At 36.6% G+C, this 14,515-nt stretch overlaps 1 protein-coding gene across 4 annotated transcripts in view; it reads left to right on the forward strand.

Moving 5' to 3' along the window:
• The window catches only part of CLTC (clathrin heavy chain), a 65,874-nt gene that overhangs the window by 28,558 nt on the left and 22,801 nt on the right, over nt 1–14,515 (forward strand). For all 4 annotated transcript variants that reach the window (XM_019636713.1, XM_019636716.1, XM_019636714.1 and 1 more), the window contains 9 exons: nt 332–505; nt 3,854–4,051; nt 5,707–5,907; nt 7,987–8,139; nt 8,805–8,927; nt 9,607–9,744; nt 9,993–10,157; nt 10,309–10,489; nt 11,840–12,003. In XM_019636713.1, the coding sequence (XP_019492258.1) occupies nt 332–505; nt 3,854–4,051; nt 5,707–5,907; nt 7,987–8,139; nt 8,805–8,927; nt 9,607–9,744; nt 9,993–10,157; nt 10,309–10,489; nt 11,840–12,003 (1,497 nt within the window). The remainder of the gene's footprint in view (nt 1–331; nt 506–3,853; nt 4,052–5,706; nt 5,908–7,986; nt 8,140–8,804; nt 8,928–9,606; nt 9,745–9,992; nt 10,158–10,308; nt 10,490–11,839; nt 12,004–14,515) is intronic.

Consider the following 14,515-nt stretch of genomic DNA (forward strand, 5'->3'; position numbering starts at 1 on the left):
AAAAAAAAAAAAGAAAGAAAAAAGAATACCTTTTATTTAAAAATAAAGTTTATTAGTGATACTTTATAAAGTAATACTCTAATGTAAACTAGGTTCTCCTGAATTGTTCAAAATCATGTTTTCTCTTTTTATACATCTTATTCTTGTGATTTATTGTAAGAGCTTGGGATATTTAAATGTGCTATAAAAATGAGGAAACCATTAATATTAGCTTTTAATTTTTCATATGAGCCTTTTGTGAATGTTCTAGAATTTTACCATCTCTAAAATGGAATTGGACTAAAATATGTTTGTAGATTATTTTACTGAAGTGTTGATTTTCTTTACACAGATCAGTGAGAAGCATGATGTAGTGTTCCTGATTACTAAGTATGGTTATATCCACCTCTATGACCTTGAAACTGGTACCTGCATCTACATGAATAGAATCAGTGGAGAAACAATCTTTGTTACTGCACCTCATGAAGCCACAGCTGGAATAATTGGAGTAAACAGAAAAGGACAAGTAAGGAAACCTTGAAACTTAAATTAAGCAATAAAATAACACTTATTACCGTTAGCTTTTATTTTATTTTTTAAAGTAAATGGTAACTTTGGATGTCAGAAAATAATATATACCTAAAAATACAGATGCATATGATACAAAGTTTCTCTTTAATCCTGTCTCGGAGAGAGAAACTGGCCTATTGCCACGTAGGATTGTGTTTATGTGTCTTTATTGTCAAAAGAAGTGACTATGCAAAGAAACTAATAGGGTCACATTTGACAGACTTTTTATAGGGGTATTCTTCCTTTGACCTCTAAGACAGATTATCAACTACAAGGAAAAGAATTGTTCCTACATCTCTTCCTAATCCTTTATTACTAAATATTTAATGTTGGAAGGTGATATGTTACAGTAGCTATTGTGGGATACCTGGCAAGTTATCTAGATAGACAGGGAAAATATTAGCTGTTCTGAATTTGTCATGATTGACAAACCTCTTCACATCATTAACAAGTGATCCTTTTTCTTTGTTTTCTTAATATTTTAATATAATTTAAAACCATTATACCTCGAGGTATCCTATTTTCTAAAAAATGGTTAGAACTTCAAAAACAATACTTTTATTGGTCTTGCCTTTTATTAGTTTTTCTCGAAATTAGCAAGCAAAGGAAATAGTAGGTATTTTTCTCCTTTGTTCTGTTAATTTCCAGGAAATGAGGTATATAGTAGTATGAAAAGGCAGATACCCTAGAGAAAGGGAGGGAGCCTTTCCCTTCCTGTCCATCCCCTACCTCAGCTCCACACCTGGTTAGGTACTACTGCTTTATGCCCCTAAAATTTTGGTAACCCTCTTCATAGCACTTATCACAGTGAATTTCAGTTGCTGGCTAAACTGCTTCAGTCACTGTTCTTCATTAGGAAAGGGGCTTTTCTTTAAGTGTAGTTCTACACCAGTCAGTATCTGGCACAAAAGCAACTTTAAAAATTCAGTAGCTTTCATTTATTCAGTTGCATGTGTCTGTCGGAAAAATCAAGTTCGCTTTTGGTGAACTAGGTTAGTGATAATTTAATAATCATGAAGTGGATAAGCCAGAGACCTTTTTACTTCAACTGCTTTGCTGGTGTTTTTAAGATATGCTTAAACTAAAGTATCTTGAATAATTACACTAACATATTTGATATTCATAACTGTTTCTGGAAACTTATTGTGTTCCTTACCTTCTCCTACAATTTTCTGTGCTAGCTGCTTTGAGTAAGGAGAGTGGGTGTTTACAGCAGCCTTAGGCTCAGGGCTTTTCTCTGCTCTTTTGATCAAAGACAACTATAGCTGGACATGATGCCCTGAAGTGTGTGGTTTCTATTGAGTTGAAAAATCAAAGGTGATCAAGATGTCATTACTGCCAATATCTAGCTTAACTTGGTAGGACTGAGTACTTTAGAACATGCTGGAACCTTCTCTATCCTTTGTGGATCTTAAGTACTATGTGCTAGAAATCAGTTAGCACAATTAGTGGACATTTGGTCCTGTCCACAATGTCCCCTGACACATTTGGTTCATGCCCAAGGTCTTGGGTATTTGGTCCTTGAAATGTGCCCAGCTAGGCTAACTGATGCAAGAAGGGTTACTATTGGCTATACAGCCACAGATCAATTGTTGGACCAATAAAACATGATAATAGCTTTTCTGTATTAATCCTGTAAACCAAAAGTATTAAAAAATACGCTCTGGGCTATGTGTACCCAGGGACGTTTTCTGAGCATGGATGTTTTTGACAGGACCATTTGGCATGGACCAACTAAGCTCATGGACATTTTTGTTAGGGCCAGATTTCAAGAACCTTTTGTCATGGACCAAATGAGTCCATGAACATTTTGGACAGGACCAAGTGTCCTGTGAGGGCTAGAACAGTCTAAAAGGATAAAGATGAAACTGTGGATTTGGTGTTTGGGGAAGACTGAGGTAGTGATCAGTAGGAAGCTTCAGAAAGTGTGGTTGGAACTGGATTTGATCATTTTTTAATTTTTCCTAGGAGGTCACCATTAAAGTAAAGGTGGAGGTCAGGAATGCAAATGACTATATAAAGAAAGCATGTCTTAATATGGAGTAAAATGACACATAGATACAGGATGGTCTAAGTAAGCTTTGGGGGCAGGGCTCTGACCTGTAGCAATGAAACGATTTTGGAGGTGAACATTTCTTCACTTTTCTTAAATGAGAAAAATGCCTTTGGTTATTGAGTTTTCAAATTGTATTCAATTCTTGTTGTTTGGGACAGACATTTCCCATTTTCGTTACAGCTGGGGTGTCTAACCAGCTCTGGTGTTGGAGAGAGAAATGAATGTGTAGTGAAGGGCTCCCTTTCTCTATGACAGTTGACAGTAGTGCAGTTTTTAGGCAAGTGGGGCAGCATTCTGTGGCAGTGACTTTTTAGGAGGCCTGAGGGTGGGTAACTGTCCTCCAAATAGAAGCAATTAGAAATTGCTTCTTACTGATGCCAATTTATTTAGCACCTACTGTATACCTTGCATTATATTAGGTGCATGAGGATTTAGTGGTTCCTTCCCCTCGGTGAGTATATAATCTGGTTTATAGTAATGTAAATGTAATTAAAGAAAATTACTGAAAAATTCTTGTGAAAAAATCCTAGAGTTAAAAGTAATATACCTTAAACTTCTTCCAGGTGAGTCCTAGCTTTTCCTAGCTTCTTCGGAGTCGTTTTCTGTAGGTTGTTAAGACTGTGTTCCCTAGGAATCTATAAACCATATGGAATTGTCTTTCAGAGCTTAGTTAAATGGGAGCCTTGATCTTTGATATTAACCAGATTAAGAGTGAATGGGTGGCAGCAAAGCAGTTAGACCAGCGGTTCTCAACCTGTGGGGCGCAACCCCTTTGGGGGTCGAACGACCCTTTCACAGGGGTCTCCTAAGACCATTGGAAAACAAAAAGATATTTACATTACAATTCATAACAGTAGCAAAATTACAGTTATAGAGTAGCAACGAAAATAATTTTATGGCTGGGGGTCACCACAACATGAGGAACTGTATTAAGGGGTTGCGGCATTAGGAAGGTTGAGAACCACTGAATTAGAGTTTGGACAGTATGAAGTAGGGAGTTATTTATATTACAGAATGGCCATATTTTAGGAACCCCCAACTGGCTTAGCACCCTTTGTTTTCTCTCTTCTGGTCTTTTTTTTTTCTTTCTTTTTATTTAACTTCTATTTTGTTTTTATTATGACAACAAGAAAGCAGCCATTGCAATTTTAATACCTTTCACTCAGTAGTAATTAACTGTAAACAGATTTGGTATCAGTGATCTCCAAATGAACACATTGCAGCTATTCATTAATCTTTACACTTCAGGTTCTGTCAGTATGTGTGGAAGAAGAAAACATTATTCCGTACATCACCAATGTCCTACAAAATCCCGATTTGGCTCTGAGAATGGCTGTACGTAACAACTTAGCTGGTGCTGAAGAACTCTTTGCCCGGAAATTTAATGCTCTCTTTGCCCAGGGAAATTACTCAGAGGCAGCAAAGGTGGCTGCTAATGCACCAAAGGTAAATGTTTATGAAAAGAAGTTGTTGTGATTGGATTAGCGTTACTGTGCTCTACTTCTAAGACTTAGAAGTGGAACCAGCTCTCCACAGAGAAACTAATCTTTTGGTTACATTTTCCTGTAGTAGAATATGAGTTACTTGTCAGTCTCTCTAGATTTGCTTAATTGGTTTTCTGTGCTCTAGAGTTTGTTAGCTTTTTAAAACCCAGAATGTTATAAGGATATGTAGATCTAGCAAGCTGTGGTTTATGTAGATGTAACAACAACATTTAGTTGTAATACTGTTGACCTCATCAATGATGGCTACCGATTATTTCTTTGTGTGCAAAAAGCTTTGTTAACATTTGGTTCACAGCTTGGAAGAGGGTTCCAGGGTGGTTAAAAAGATGCCTCGTAGCTGCAAAGAAAGGCTCAGGCAGAAGCCCTGACACCAGGGGCATGCGAGCGGGCACCTCAAAGGCCACTGAGCTCCAGGGGCTCCTAATCGTGCTTAAGGCTGAACCTTTCAAAGATACTCAGCCCACTCACTCAGCCCAGCCGGGGGGCCAGTCAGCCTGTGGAGGCTAGTTAGGTGGTCCCCCATCTTATTGAGTTACACCTCATCTAGTTTGTGGCTCTGCAGGACGTCACAGAGATGGGGATCTATTTGGGCAAAATCCAGGGCGTGCAGATCCAATAGAGAGCCTGGTTCAGTTTTTCTTTAGGACCAAGGCAGCTTCCGTGGTGTCCATGGTTTTACCCCACTCATCCTGGGATGGCTTCTGTGCGTCCTGGAAGAGGGCATGGCCACTGTGCTGGCTTTACATTGTCAAAAGATTGTTGGTGCTCTCTGCTTCTCCTGAGCTAATTTGTGGAAAAAGTAGCCCGTGCACTCCAGAGACACATCTTTGCAGGGAAAATAGAAACCCAGAAGAGAGGTAGGTGTAGGAGGCCTGCAGATGCAGGTTAACCACTTGTACCTTTGTGGAACAATTCTGACAAATCTTGGAGCTCATGGTTGATCGGAAATAAGGAGCTAAGCTCAAAAAAGTGTTGACTAATCCTGGAGGCAGAGGATGGCTAAGAACATGGTTCCAAAGATTGCAACTGGAAAAGAGTTTGGAGGGTGATCAGAAGCTGGAAGGAGTTGTACATGGGTCTGTTTTGTCCAAACACTGTTGAAGCAGGAGACAGATCCATGGGACAGCAGGGCCAGTGCCTCATAGTACTGATTTTATTTGCAAACTTCAAAGGTTAAACAGATCATATTCAATTTATGGTAGGAAGAGTTGTCTGAAATTAACCTGAGTTTATTCTCATCACTTTTGTATTATGTTGGACTGAATTAACACTTATATCCTGACCAGTATTATGAAATTTGCACTTAATGTGAACCTGGAATAATAGCTAGCTTTAACAACTTTATGCTTATTTTCTTACACATTGGCATTGTAATTAGGTTGGTGTATTTATGATTCTGAATATTTCCCATCACATTGAACCAGAGATGTGACGGATGTTGACTGAATCTTTACTATTTTAGTATATTGAAGATTTGAAATTTGGTGTTAGTAGATGGAATCATGCTTTTAAGATTGACCTGAGAGACCCAGGGAGTTATTAGTGTGATGTTGGATCACCTTTAAAAGGAGTCTTTATCATTTCTCTTTCTTAAAGGGAATCCTTCGTACCCCAGACACCATCCGTCGGTTCCAGAGTGTTCCTGCCCAGCCAGGTCAAACTTCTCCTCTACTTCAATATTTTGGAATCCTTTTGGACCAAGGCCAACTAAACAAATATGAATCCTTAGAACTGTGTAGGCCTGTACTTCAGCAAGGGCGGAAACAGCTTTTGGAGAAATGGTTAAAAGAAGATAAGGTATTTTTGCTTTGATTGCATTAAATACCATGTTAGCAAGTTAAAAACATCTCAGTTGCACCAAAACACCTCTATCCATTATTTACTGCTTGTAGGAGTAGAGTAAGCAGACATTGCATGAGATGTATAAACTTATTTCCTTTTAAAATTTATTTTTATGACATATTGAGGTAGGATATATTTGTTTAGTTTTTTAAATGGAACCCAAGATTCTTGCTTGGTGGTTAAAACTACTCACCTGGAAGCAAATTGCTATCCTTTAGCTTTAGGAAAAGCTTAGTGTGAGATGCTTGCTTCAGTATGCGTTCATGCTGGTCAGCATATGTGTAACACTCATTTGGACATAAGAATGTATTCCTGTCTCCCACATCCCACACTTGATATGCACAGTAGTTTCAACCATACAAATATATCTCTTCTTTCAGAATCAAGTATCATCAACATTGTGGTATTTGCTGCTAGTAACCATGTTTGGGTATGCAAGGGAAACATGTTACTTAAAATGTAGGATCATAGATATGTTAACAAGACAGCAGGGCTGTCTAATTAGCAGTGATAGAGATTTCCAGGGTGATTTCACAGTGTTAATTGGCATTACCTGGGAAAATATTTAACTCAGTTTCTTGAAATTTATTTAAGTATGAATCTTGAAAAACTGTTGTAACTAGCTTTCTTTACTGTAGGATTTCTCTGTGCGTTTTACATTCACTCAGTATTTAACTGATTTGTTTTTTTTTTTACGTAGAGCATTTAATGGTACTATGGTTTTTAGAGCACATTATGGAAAACATTGCTTATTTGTAAGGCAACTAACAAGTGTGAACACCCCATTAGTGTTATTATTCCTTTCAAACCACCATAAAAAAACCTTTCTTCATAAAGTGGCAGTGTTGAATTGCCATGTTTTATGCCTGCACTTTGAGTAGTGAATAACTTCTAATGTTATTATATCTTTCAACTTTAGTGGTATTGGTAATATTTTTACATTACCAATTCGAAGTCCTTGTTTCTTGACCCAGCTTCTGGCAATCTTATAGGATACTGGAGAATAGCACTTCAGAGTTGGGATGCTTAGATAGGGGTCTTTGCTGAAGAATAGTTACTAGCCACACTAGCGAGTATTTGAGATCAGTCCTAATTGCCTAAAAAGGGAGGATGGGGCAGCCAAGGTAACTGAGTTCCCCTGTATAACAGTGTGAAAGCTTTTTGGATATCGTTACTTTTTTTTGTGAATGGTCATATTGGATCCATTTATAGTAAAAGGGATACTGGTCCACTCTTCATTAGTTAGCATGTTCAGTTAAGAGATACATACTCCAATAGAACCTCTTACTTCTCAGTACTGAATATCAAAGATAAAGGCTATTCTCTGGCATAACCATTAAGAGTAGAAAATCAACTGCAGTATGTACGGACAGAACCGTCTTAGGGAAGCTGCTTTCCACATTGGGTAGCTTACTAAGGCAGGTCGAATAGTAGAGGAGGGAGTCTGCTTGTATAGCACCTAAAAATTTTAAAATTTTTATTTGTTTGACCTTGTGAAATTAGAGTGTCCTGCTTTACAACCTTAAATCCAAACGTCAAGAAGTTAATGGAGCTTAGATCCTTCAACATATAGATTATACCCTAATTTTAATAATGGTCCTTATGGTAAGCTTCATATGGTTCCTAATATCAAATTTTCATATGATAATATCACATTTAAAGTTGCATTATTTTGAAAAATTAGGGCAACTGTGGGTCTGATACCTGATTATTCTTAATAATTAGAAGTACAAGATTCTACTTTTTAAGTACTTACAGACTTTTTAAGTCCTGGCAAGGTATGTGGTAACATCTATAAGTGTGAAACCTTGATGGGCTTTTTATCCTTAAGTAGGATATGTGGAGAATTCTGCTGAGACATTGCTGTGAATATGTGATCAAGAGTCTTTACTAACCACAACCCCTGAATATTTATAATGCATTCTAGGACAATTGAGTAATTGCTTATCATACTATTTATAGTGGAAATAGTATCAACCGCTCATTTATAAAACAGCTCATGATTACTAACCAATCTCTTTTTCCTTTGGACAGCTGGAATGTTCTGAAGAACTGGGTGACCTTGTGAAATCTGTGGACCCTACATTGGCACTTAGTGTGTACCTAAGGGCTAATGTCCCAAATAAAGTCATTCAGTGCTTTGCAGAAACAGGTCAAGTTCAGAAGATTGTTTTATATGCTAAAAAAGTAAGTTCAATGAAACAAATTATCAACATAAATTCATTAAAACAGTAAAGAGAAATTAGCCAATGGAAAGAAACTCTTAAGTGACTTTAATAGTGAATTTCCTTACAATTTGAATTATAGTAAAACCTTGGATTGCGAGTAACTTGATTTGCGAGTGTTCTGCAAGACGAGCAAACATTTCTAATACATTTTAACGTAGTAAATGAGCAATGTCTTGCAATACTAGTAGTTTGTTTCCGGAACGAATTATGCTCGCAAACCAAGGTATTACTGTACTTGGAAAAGTATGAAAACCCTATTTTAGTTCTCACATATAGAATTATATTTATTCAAAAATGGAGACAGTTACTCTTACATGGCTCATCAGAATTTAAGATGGTGGGGCATGTTTAATCTGTTAGAACAAACTTTTGAAACAATCATTCATCAAAAGTGAATGAACCGATTATAAAAGTTTATGGCTGTTTGTTCAAATATTTTATCACCAAGGTATCTGTCTATTTGCGTAATACTAGCCTGAGTCAAATTGAACATCTTAAGTTAAAACTGAATTTGTAATTTCACCAGTAGTTCTATATTAGTAAGATTATGTTGTAGAAAAAAAACCTTTAAATGATATAGAAATGAAACTTTGAGGCAGGATTTAAATTTTTGTCTACTTGTAGGTTGGATATACTCCAGACTGGATCTTTCTGCTGAGAAACGTCATGCGTATCAGTCCAGATCAGGGACAGCAGTTTGCTCAGATGTTAGTTCAGGATGAAGAGCCTCTTGCTGATATCACACAGGTAAAGACATTAAAATGTATTCTGTAGACTTTGATTTAAATAGACAAGGCGGGGAGGGACCTGAGTTTAAACAACTTGGAGTAGAATGGGTTAAATATTCAATTTGTAGAAATTAGAGCTGTGTCTGTCTACATAGACAAAAAGCAAGTTGCAGAAGAATGGACAGTAAGATACCATTTATATATAGCTTTATAATGTATAAAACAAACTCCATCTTTAGATATATATATATATATATATATATATATATATATATAAAATATATAAGAAATATACATGGGAATAATAAAACACAAAGGATAGTTGCTGCCACTGGGTGAGGGAAGAGGTGCATATATGAAGTGGGAGTCACTCCATATTTATGCTTTTGTATATTTTAAATACTTCATTAAAAATTTAAATCTATCAGTTTGGTTGTATTCTGCTGTTATAGCGTATCTTGAAATATTTTGTAGTGTTTTCCCAGAACTAAAAGTAACTCCAGAAGACAAAAATGTATTTTTAAATTATAAAGTTATGTTGTCCAAATAATATTTTTTAAATCTGGGATTTGATCTAGCAATTTTTTATATGTAAAAAAGATCATGTTTACTTTCCTTTCTTTTACATATTAGTAACAGTGTCATAAAAGCAATTTTTAAACATCTTAAAACAATATCCTTCCAATCTACATTTGCAGATTGTGGATGTCTTTATGGAATACAATCTAATTCAGCAGTGTACTGCCTTCTTGCTTGATGCCCTGAAGAATAACCGCCCATCTGAAGGTCCTTTACAGACGCGGCTACTTGAGATGAACTTGATGCACGCACCTCAGGTATGCGTTTCCATGCTTTTGAGGTGTGTTTCCTACACTGTTTTAGTAGTTACTCAGGCCTTCTTAGATAAGTTATTTGGAGCTGCTGAGATGCCTATTTTTTTTCATTTAAGAAAATTTTGCTAACGTTCCTTTGTACTTTCTCACCTTTATAAATTCACTGTTGAGTCTTAACACATCATCTGGATGTAGAATTACTGACATAAATGGGCTGGTCAAATAAACTCATCCTGTTTGTGGTTTTCTAGGTTGCGGATGCTATTCTAGGGAATCAGATGTTCACACATTACGACCGGGCTCATATTGCTCAGCTGTGTGAAAAGGCTGGCCTCCTGCAGCGTGCATTAGAACACTTCACTGACTTATATGATATAAAGCGTGCGGTTGTTCACACCCATCTTCTTAACCCCGAGGTATTTCAGTTTCTTACCTAACAGATGGTGTTAGTCATGATTAATTAGTACACTGAGAATGTGTGGTACTGAATGATAGTCGTTTCATACCACCGTTCAATGTTATTTCATTTATTTATTTGCTTGCTTATTTATTTATTTTGTCCTCTAGTGGTTGGTGAATTACTTTGGGTCCTTATCAGTAGAAGACTCCCTGGAATGCCTCAGGGCCATGCTGTCTGCCAACATTCGCCAGAATCTGCAGATCTGTGTTCAGGTGGCTTCCAAGTATCACGAACAACTGTCAACTCAGTCTCTGATTGAACTTTTTGAATCTTTCAAGAGTTTTGAAGGTAATTAGGAGTTTGTGAGTTGTTTTTAATTAAGATAGCCAAGAGGGGCGGTATTGTTATGATCACAGGCTATTGCAATTTCTGTCTTCCTGTAAGCTTTTTACGGGGCAGTGTAAGTTTTATTATGCAACAAATGTTGTCTTGCATCTTTTTATGTCAGGTTCTAGGGATGTGCGGTGAACAAGACTGCTTGGATATTTTATAGATGAAACAAAGGCAGAATTTTAAGATACAAATATATGTAGTATCTTTGTCATAATTGTGTAAGATGAGAAAATGCTAGTGATCAGATATAAAATTCCATGCTTTTGGTGATGTTTCTAAGGACATTTTGTGACTTTTCACTATACAGCAGGTTGTCTCAACCTTAGCACTGCAGACATTTTGGCATGGATTTTTTTTGTGGGTGGGATTGTACATGCAGGATATTTAGCAGCGTTCCTTGCTTCCTGCTAGCTGCTAATGGCATCAGTGCCACTAGTTGTGACCACAAAAAATGTCTCTAGACTTTGCCACATATCTCCTGGGAAAAAAATCACCTCCAGTTGAGAACCAGTGCTCTACTGAGTACTAATATAATCACTGTTGGGTGACTCTTAGGTTCGTTAGCCAAACTTCTGGTCCTCAGTTACCTTTTCTTCCCTCTTTTTTGTGGTGTAGCTCTAGACAGAAGGAATAAGATTTCTACTAGTTTTCTTAATTTTCTCAGTTTCTGTATGTCAACTGTGCACTAAATTTATATTATTCGTTCAGTACACGAAGCCACATGTAGCTATGTAAATTTAAAGTAATTAAAACTGAACACAATACAAATTTAGTTCTTCAGTTACGCTAGCCACATTTCAAGTGCTTGATAACCACATGCAGTTAGTGGCTACTGTATTGGACAGCACAAATAGAGAACATTGTTATCATTGCAGAAAGTTTTGTTGGACAACACTGCATTAAAGTGTTTTCAAACTACTTTGCGCTGCGAATGGAAAAACACCTGGATGTAAGAGATTTCATTTAAAATTTCTCATATGGAATTTTGAGTGATAATTAGCTTTGCTATTAAGTAGCTGCCTCCTATTTCTCAACTACTAAAGAAACATTGGATTAAATTATCTGTTCTGTAGGGATTAAAGTGCAAAGCCATTTATTTAACTGATTACTGGACTAATTAGTATTCTTATCAGGCTTTTTGAGCAACTTAGTTTTTCATTTGGGAGTATTTAGTATAACAGTTGTTTTTGTTTTAATTTGAGGTATAATTGACATAATGGTATTTTTTAATTGCGTAAATATTGTTTAGTTCTGTCATTCTCAAAAATGCACCTATTCTTAATTTCAATTATTTGTTTTTTTAAGGTCTCTTTTATTTTCTGGGATCCATTGTTAACTTTAGTCAGGATCCAGATGTGCACTTTAAATATATTCAGGCAGCTTGCAAGACTGGACAGATCAAAGAAGTAGAAAGAATCTGCAGAGAAAGCAACTGCTATGATCCTGAGCGAGTCAAGAATTTTCTCAAGGTAAGTGGTTTTGAGTAATGCGTTTCTGGTTGGGTTGAAGATCAGCAGTTCTACAAGGGTTTGATTAGTTTAAAAAAATTTCCTTCCCCTTAATGTGAAATTCTTAGCAGTCACAATTTGTGTGCTGAATTATTTTTTCCAAATTTAATACTCTGTGGTTTCCTTTGAAATAGGGAAGGAAATTGGTAAGTAATACTTAAGAATGACCATCTGTTTAAAAGAAGAAAGAAAATAGCACTGTCTCAAGGGAATTTCCTTTCTTTGGCTTTAAATATGGAAGAAAATTTTGAAATTGGTTTTAGACTCTCAGTGTCGTTATAGAATATCATTTATGCTCCTTTTGAGTCTTAAGATCAGCTTGTCCTGAGTGTCATTTTAAGGAGCCTCGATTGTATGCAAAGGATTCCATGGTCTAAAGGACATAGGTTTATCCCTGTCATCAAATTATCCTGACTCTAGAAACTAAATATTAATCATGTATAATTCATAAATTGAGGGTAAGGTCAAACAAACAAACAAAAAAATCCTCAGCTTCTTGACACATGAATTTATTTATAGGGAAGTAAAAATTGCCTGTGTTGGAGTAAAGGTTAATGGTTTAAAGATTCTTAGCTCTTTAAAACATACCTAAGGGCAGTTAATTTTGTTTAATGTTTAATGTTTAACTTAACTTTAGCTTTATTCTCATACCTACTAGTTACTTTGTGAGGAAAATAAAGCTTTAAAATTGGCAGTTGTCTATAAAAACCAGGAAAACTATAGAACATTCAGTTTACCCCCCCCAAAAAATATATATTAATACTACATTTTGCATTTATATTATATGAAAGGATTCCAGAGACTGAATGTAAAGTTCTTAAGCACTTTTTTGTCTGCTAGAAGAATTTTAAATTGAAACTCAAACCAAAATGTTTATTGTATAATTCAGTAGAAAAATATACTTTTCCTATTCCTACATTGTCATCATTTTTAGATAATCTATAGTTGTATCATTAGCTGATTATTTGAAGAACTTAACTACCGGGCTCTAGATTAAATAGCTAAACCCTTAGTTTCAGTGTTATGAGATAGTCAAAGTGCTGAAGTTATCCTGTATTTTAGAAAGATAAACTTTCCCTAAAAGTATAGCTTTATAATCTCTTGGCCATTATGAATATTCTGAGTGGCTTGGCTAGTATGGTGTGTTTGAACCCAAGACTTTCTAGTGTCATCAAAAAACTCTCCAAATGAGAAAGATTGATGCATTATGCTTGACTAGTGTACCACTAACACCAACCAGTTCAGTTCCTCCTTTGAGTATCAGTACTGTTTCCTTTTTTAAAAAATACTACCAGGTTCTTAAACTGATTTCTTTTTGTTTTTATTAAGCTCTCAGCTCTTATGCTTCAGTTGTAATTTCTTTTTTTTTTAAAAAAGATTTTTATTGTGGAATTGGGGGGATGGGAACAGTGCTGGGGAATTGGGGGAAGGGGAACAGACAAGTTGCTGTCGTTTTGTTCTTCAGTCTAGTTGTGGAGGACGTTGCTTCACTGGCCCAAGTTGGAACCATCATTGCACTCTTCCCAGGCGAGGCACATGAGTCACCAGCTTCTGGACGGCCGCTCATGCTGGCTGCTGGCTATATACGGTAGCCCATGGCAACCCACTGCCACAGGGGCTGCAGCCCACGGTGACTCACAGCAGCCCAGCTCTAGGTTGAGCTGTTGTTCAGCTTCTTGGCTGTAGAGGGCAGTGTCACTGGCCCTCATATGTAGGATCGGAACCGGGGCCCTCTGGCGTCCCAAGCCAGTTCTTAACCATTGCGCCACTCGGCCGGCCCAGTTGTAATTTCTTTAGCATTGGGTTTTAATTTTTTAACTTTGATATATATGTAAAGCAGGACTAAATGAACTGTTTTCACTTTATTGTGATCTTGAGCTTCAAAAAACATCCTCTGTATACTAGGATGGTGCAGCCTTAGGTTGCTTAGCCTTTAAGATCTAATTAGGTTAGGATTCTACCTCCACACTTGTGAATTGGGTGCAAACGTCATAGAATAGGGGAGTGAATATGGATTGTGGACTTTTGAACCAGTCAAACCTGGTTCAGATTCCATTTCTTTCTATTATTAGCTGTTTTTTGTTCATTCAGTCTATGTCTATCTATTACCTCAAACAAAGTAATGTGCCTCAGCTCCTTTTTCTAGAGCCACACACTGTGTTTATGAAGTACCTTGTATGCCATAGGTGTTCAAGTGATAACTGTTGTTAATAAGCTGTGTTGGTGGGCCTTGGAAATAAGGTAGCATCAGCCTTTGTGTTAATTCTTTTTATCAGGCAAGTTTTGTTTCTTTTTGATTTTAAGTTACTTCTGACTCCTTGAAGGAATTTTAATTCCAGTCTGAGTTAGAGGTAAAGCTGGTGTCTTGTCTTTAAATAATCTGAGATGGGAGCTCAATACTGAGATTGAGTTACTACTGTATCCAGCCTTTCACCCCAGTAGTGAGAATGAACATACTAGACCATTTGCTCAC

The sequence above is a fragment of the Hipposideros armiger genome, unplaced genomic scaffold (assembly GCF_001890085.2).
Source record: "Hipposideros armiger isolate ML-2016 unplaced genomic scaffold, ASM189008v1 scaffold_29, whole genome shotgun sequence".
Classification (NCBI taxonomy): domain Eukaryota; kingdom Metazoa; phylum Chordata; class Mammalia; order Chiroptera; family Hipposideridae; genus Hipposideros; species Hipposideros armiger.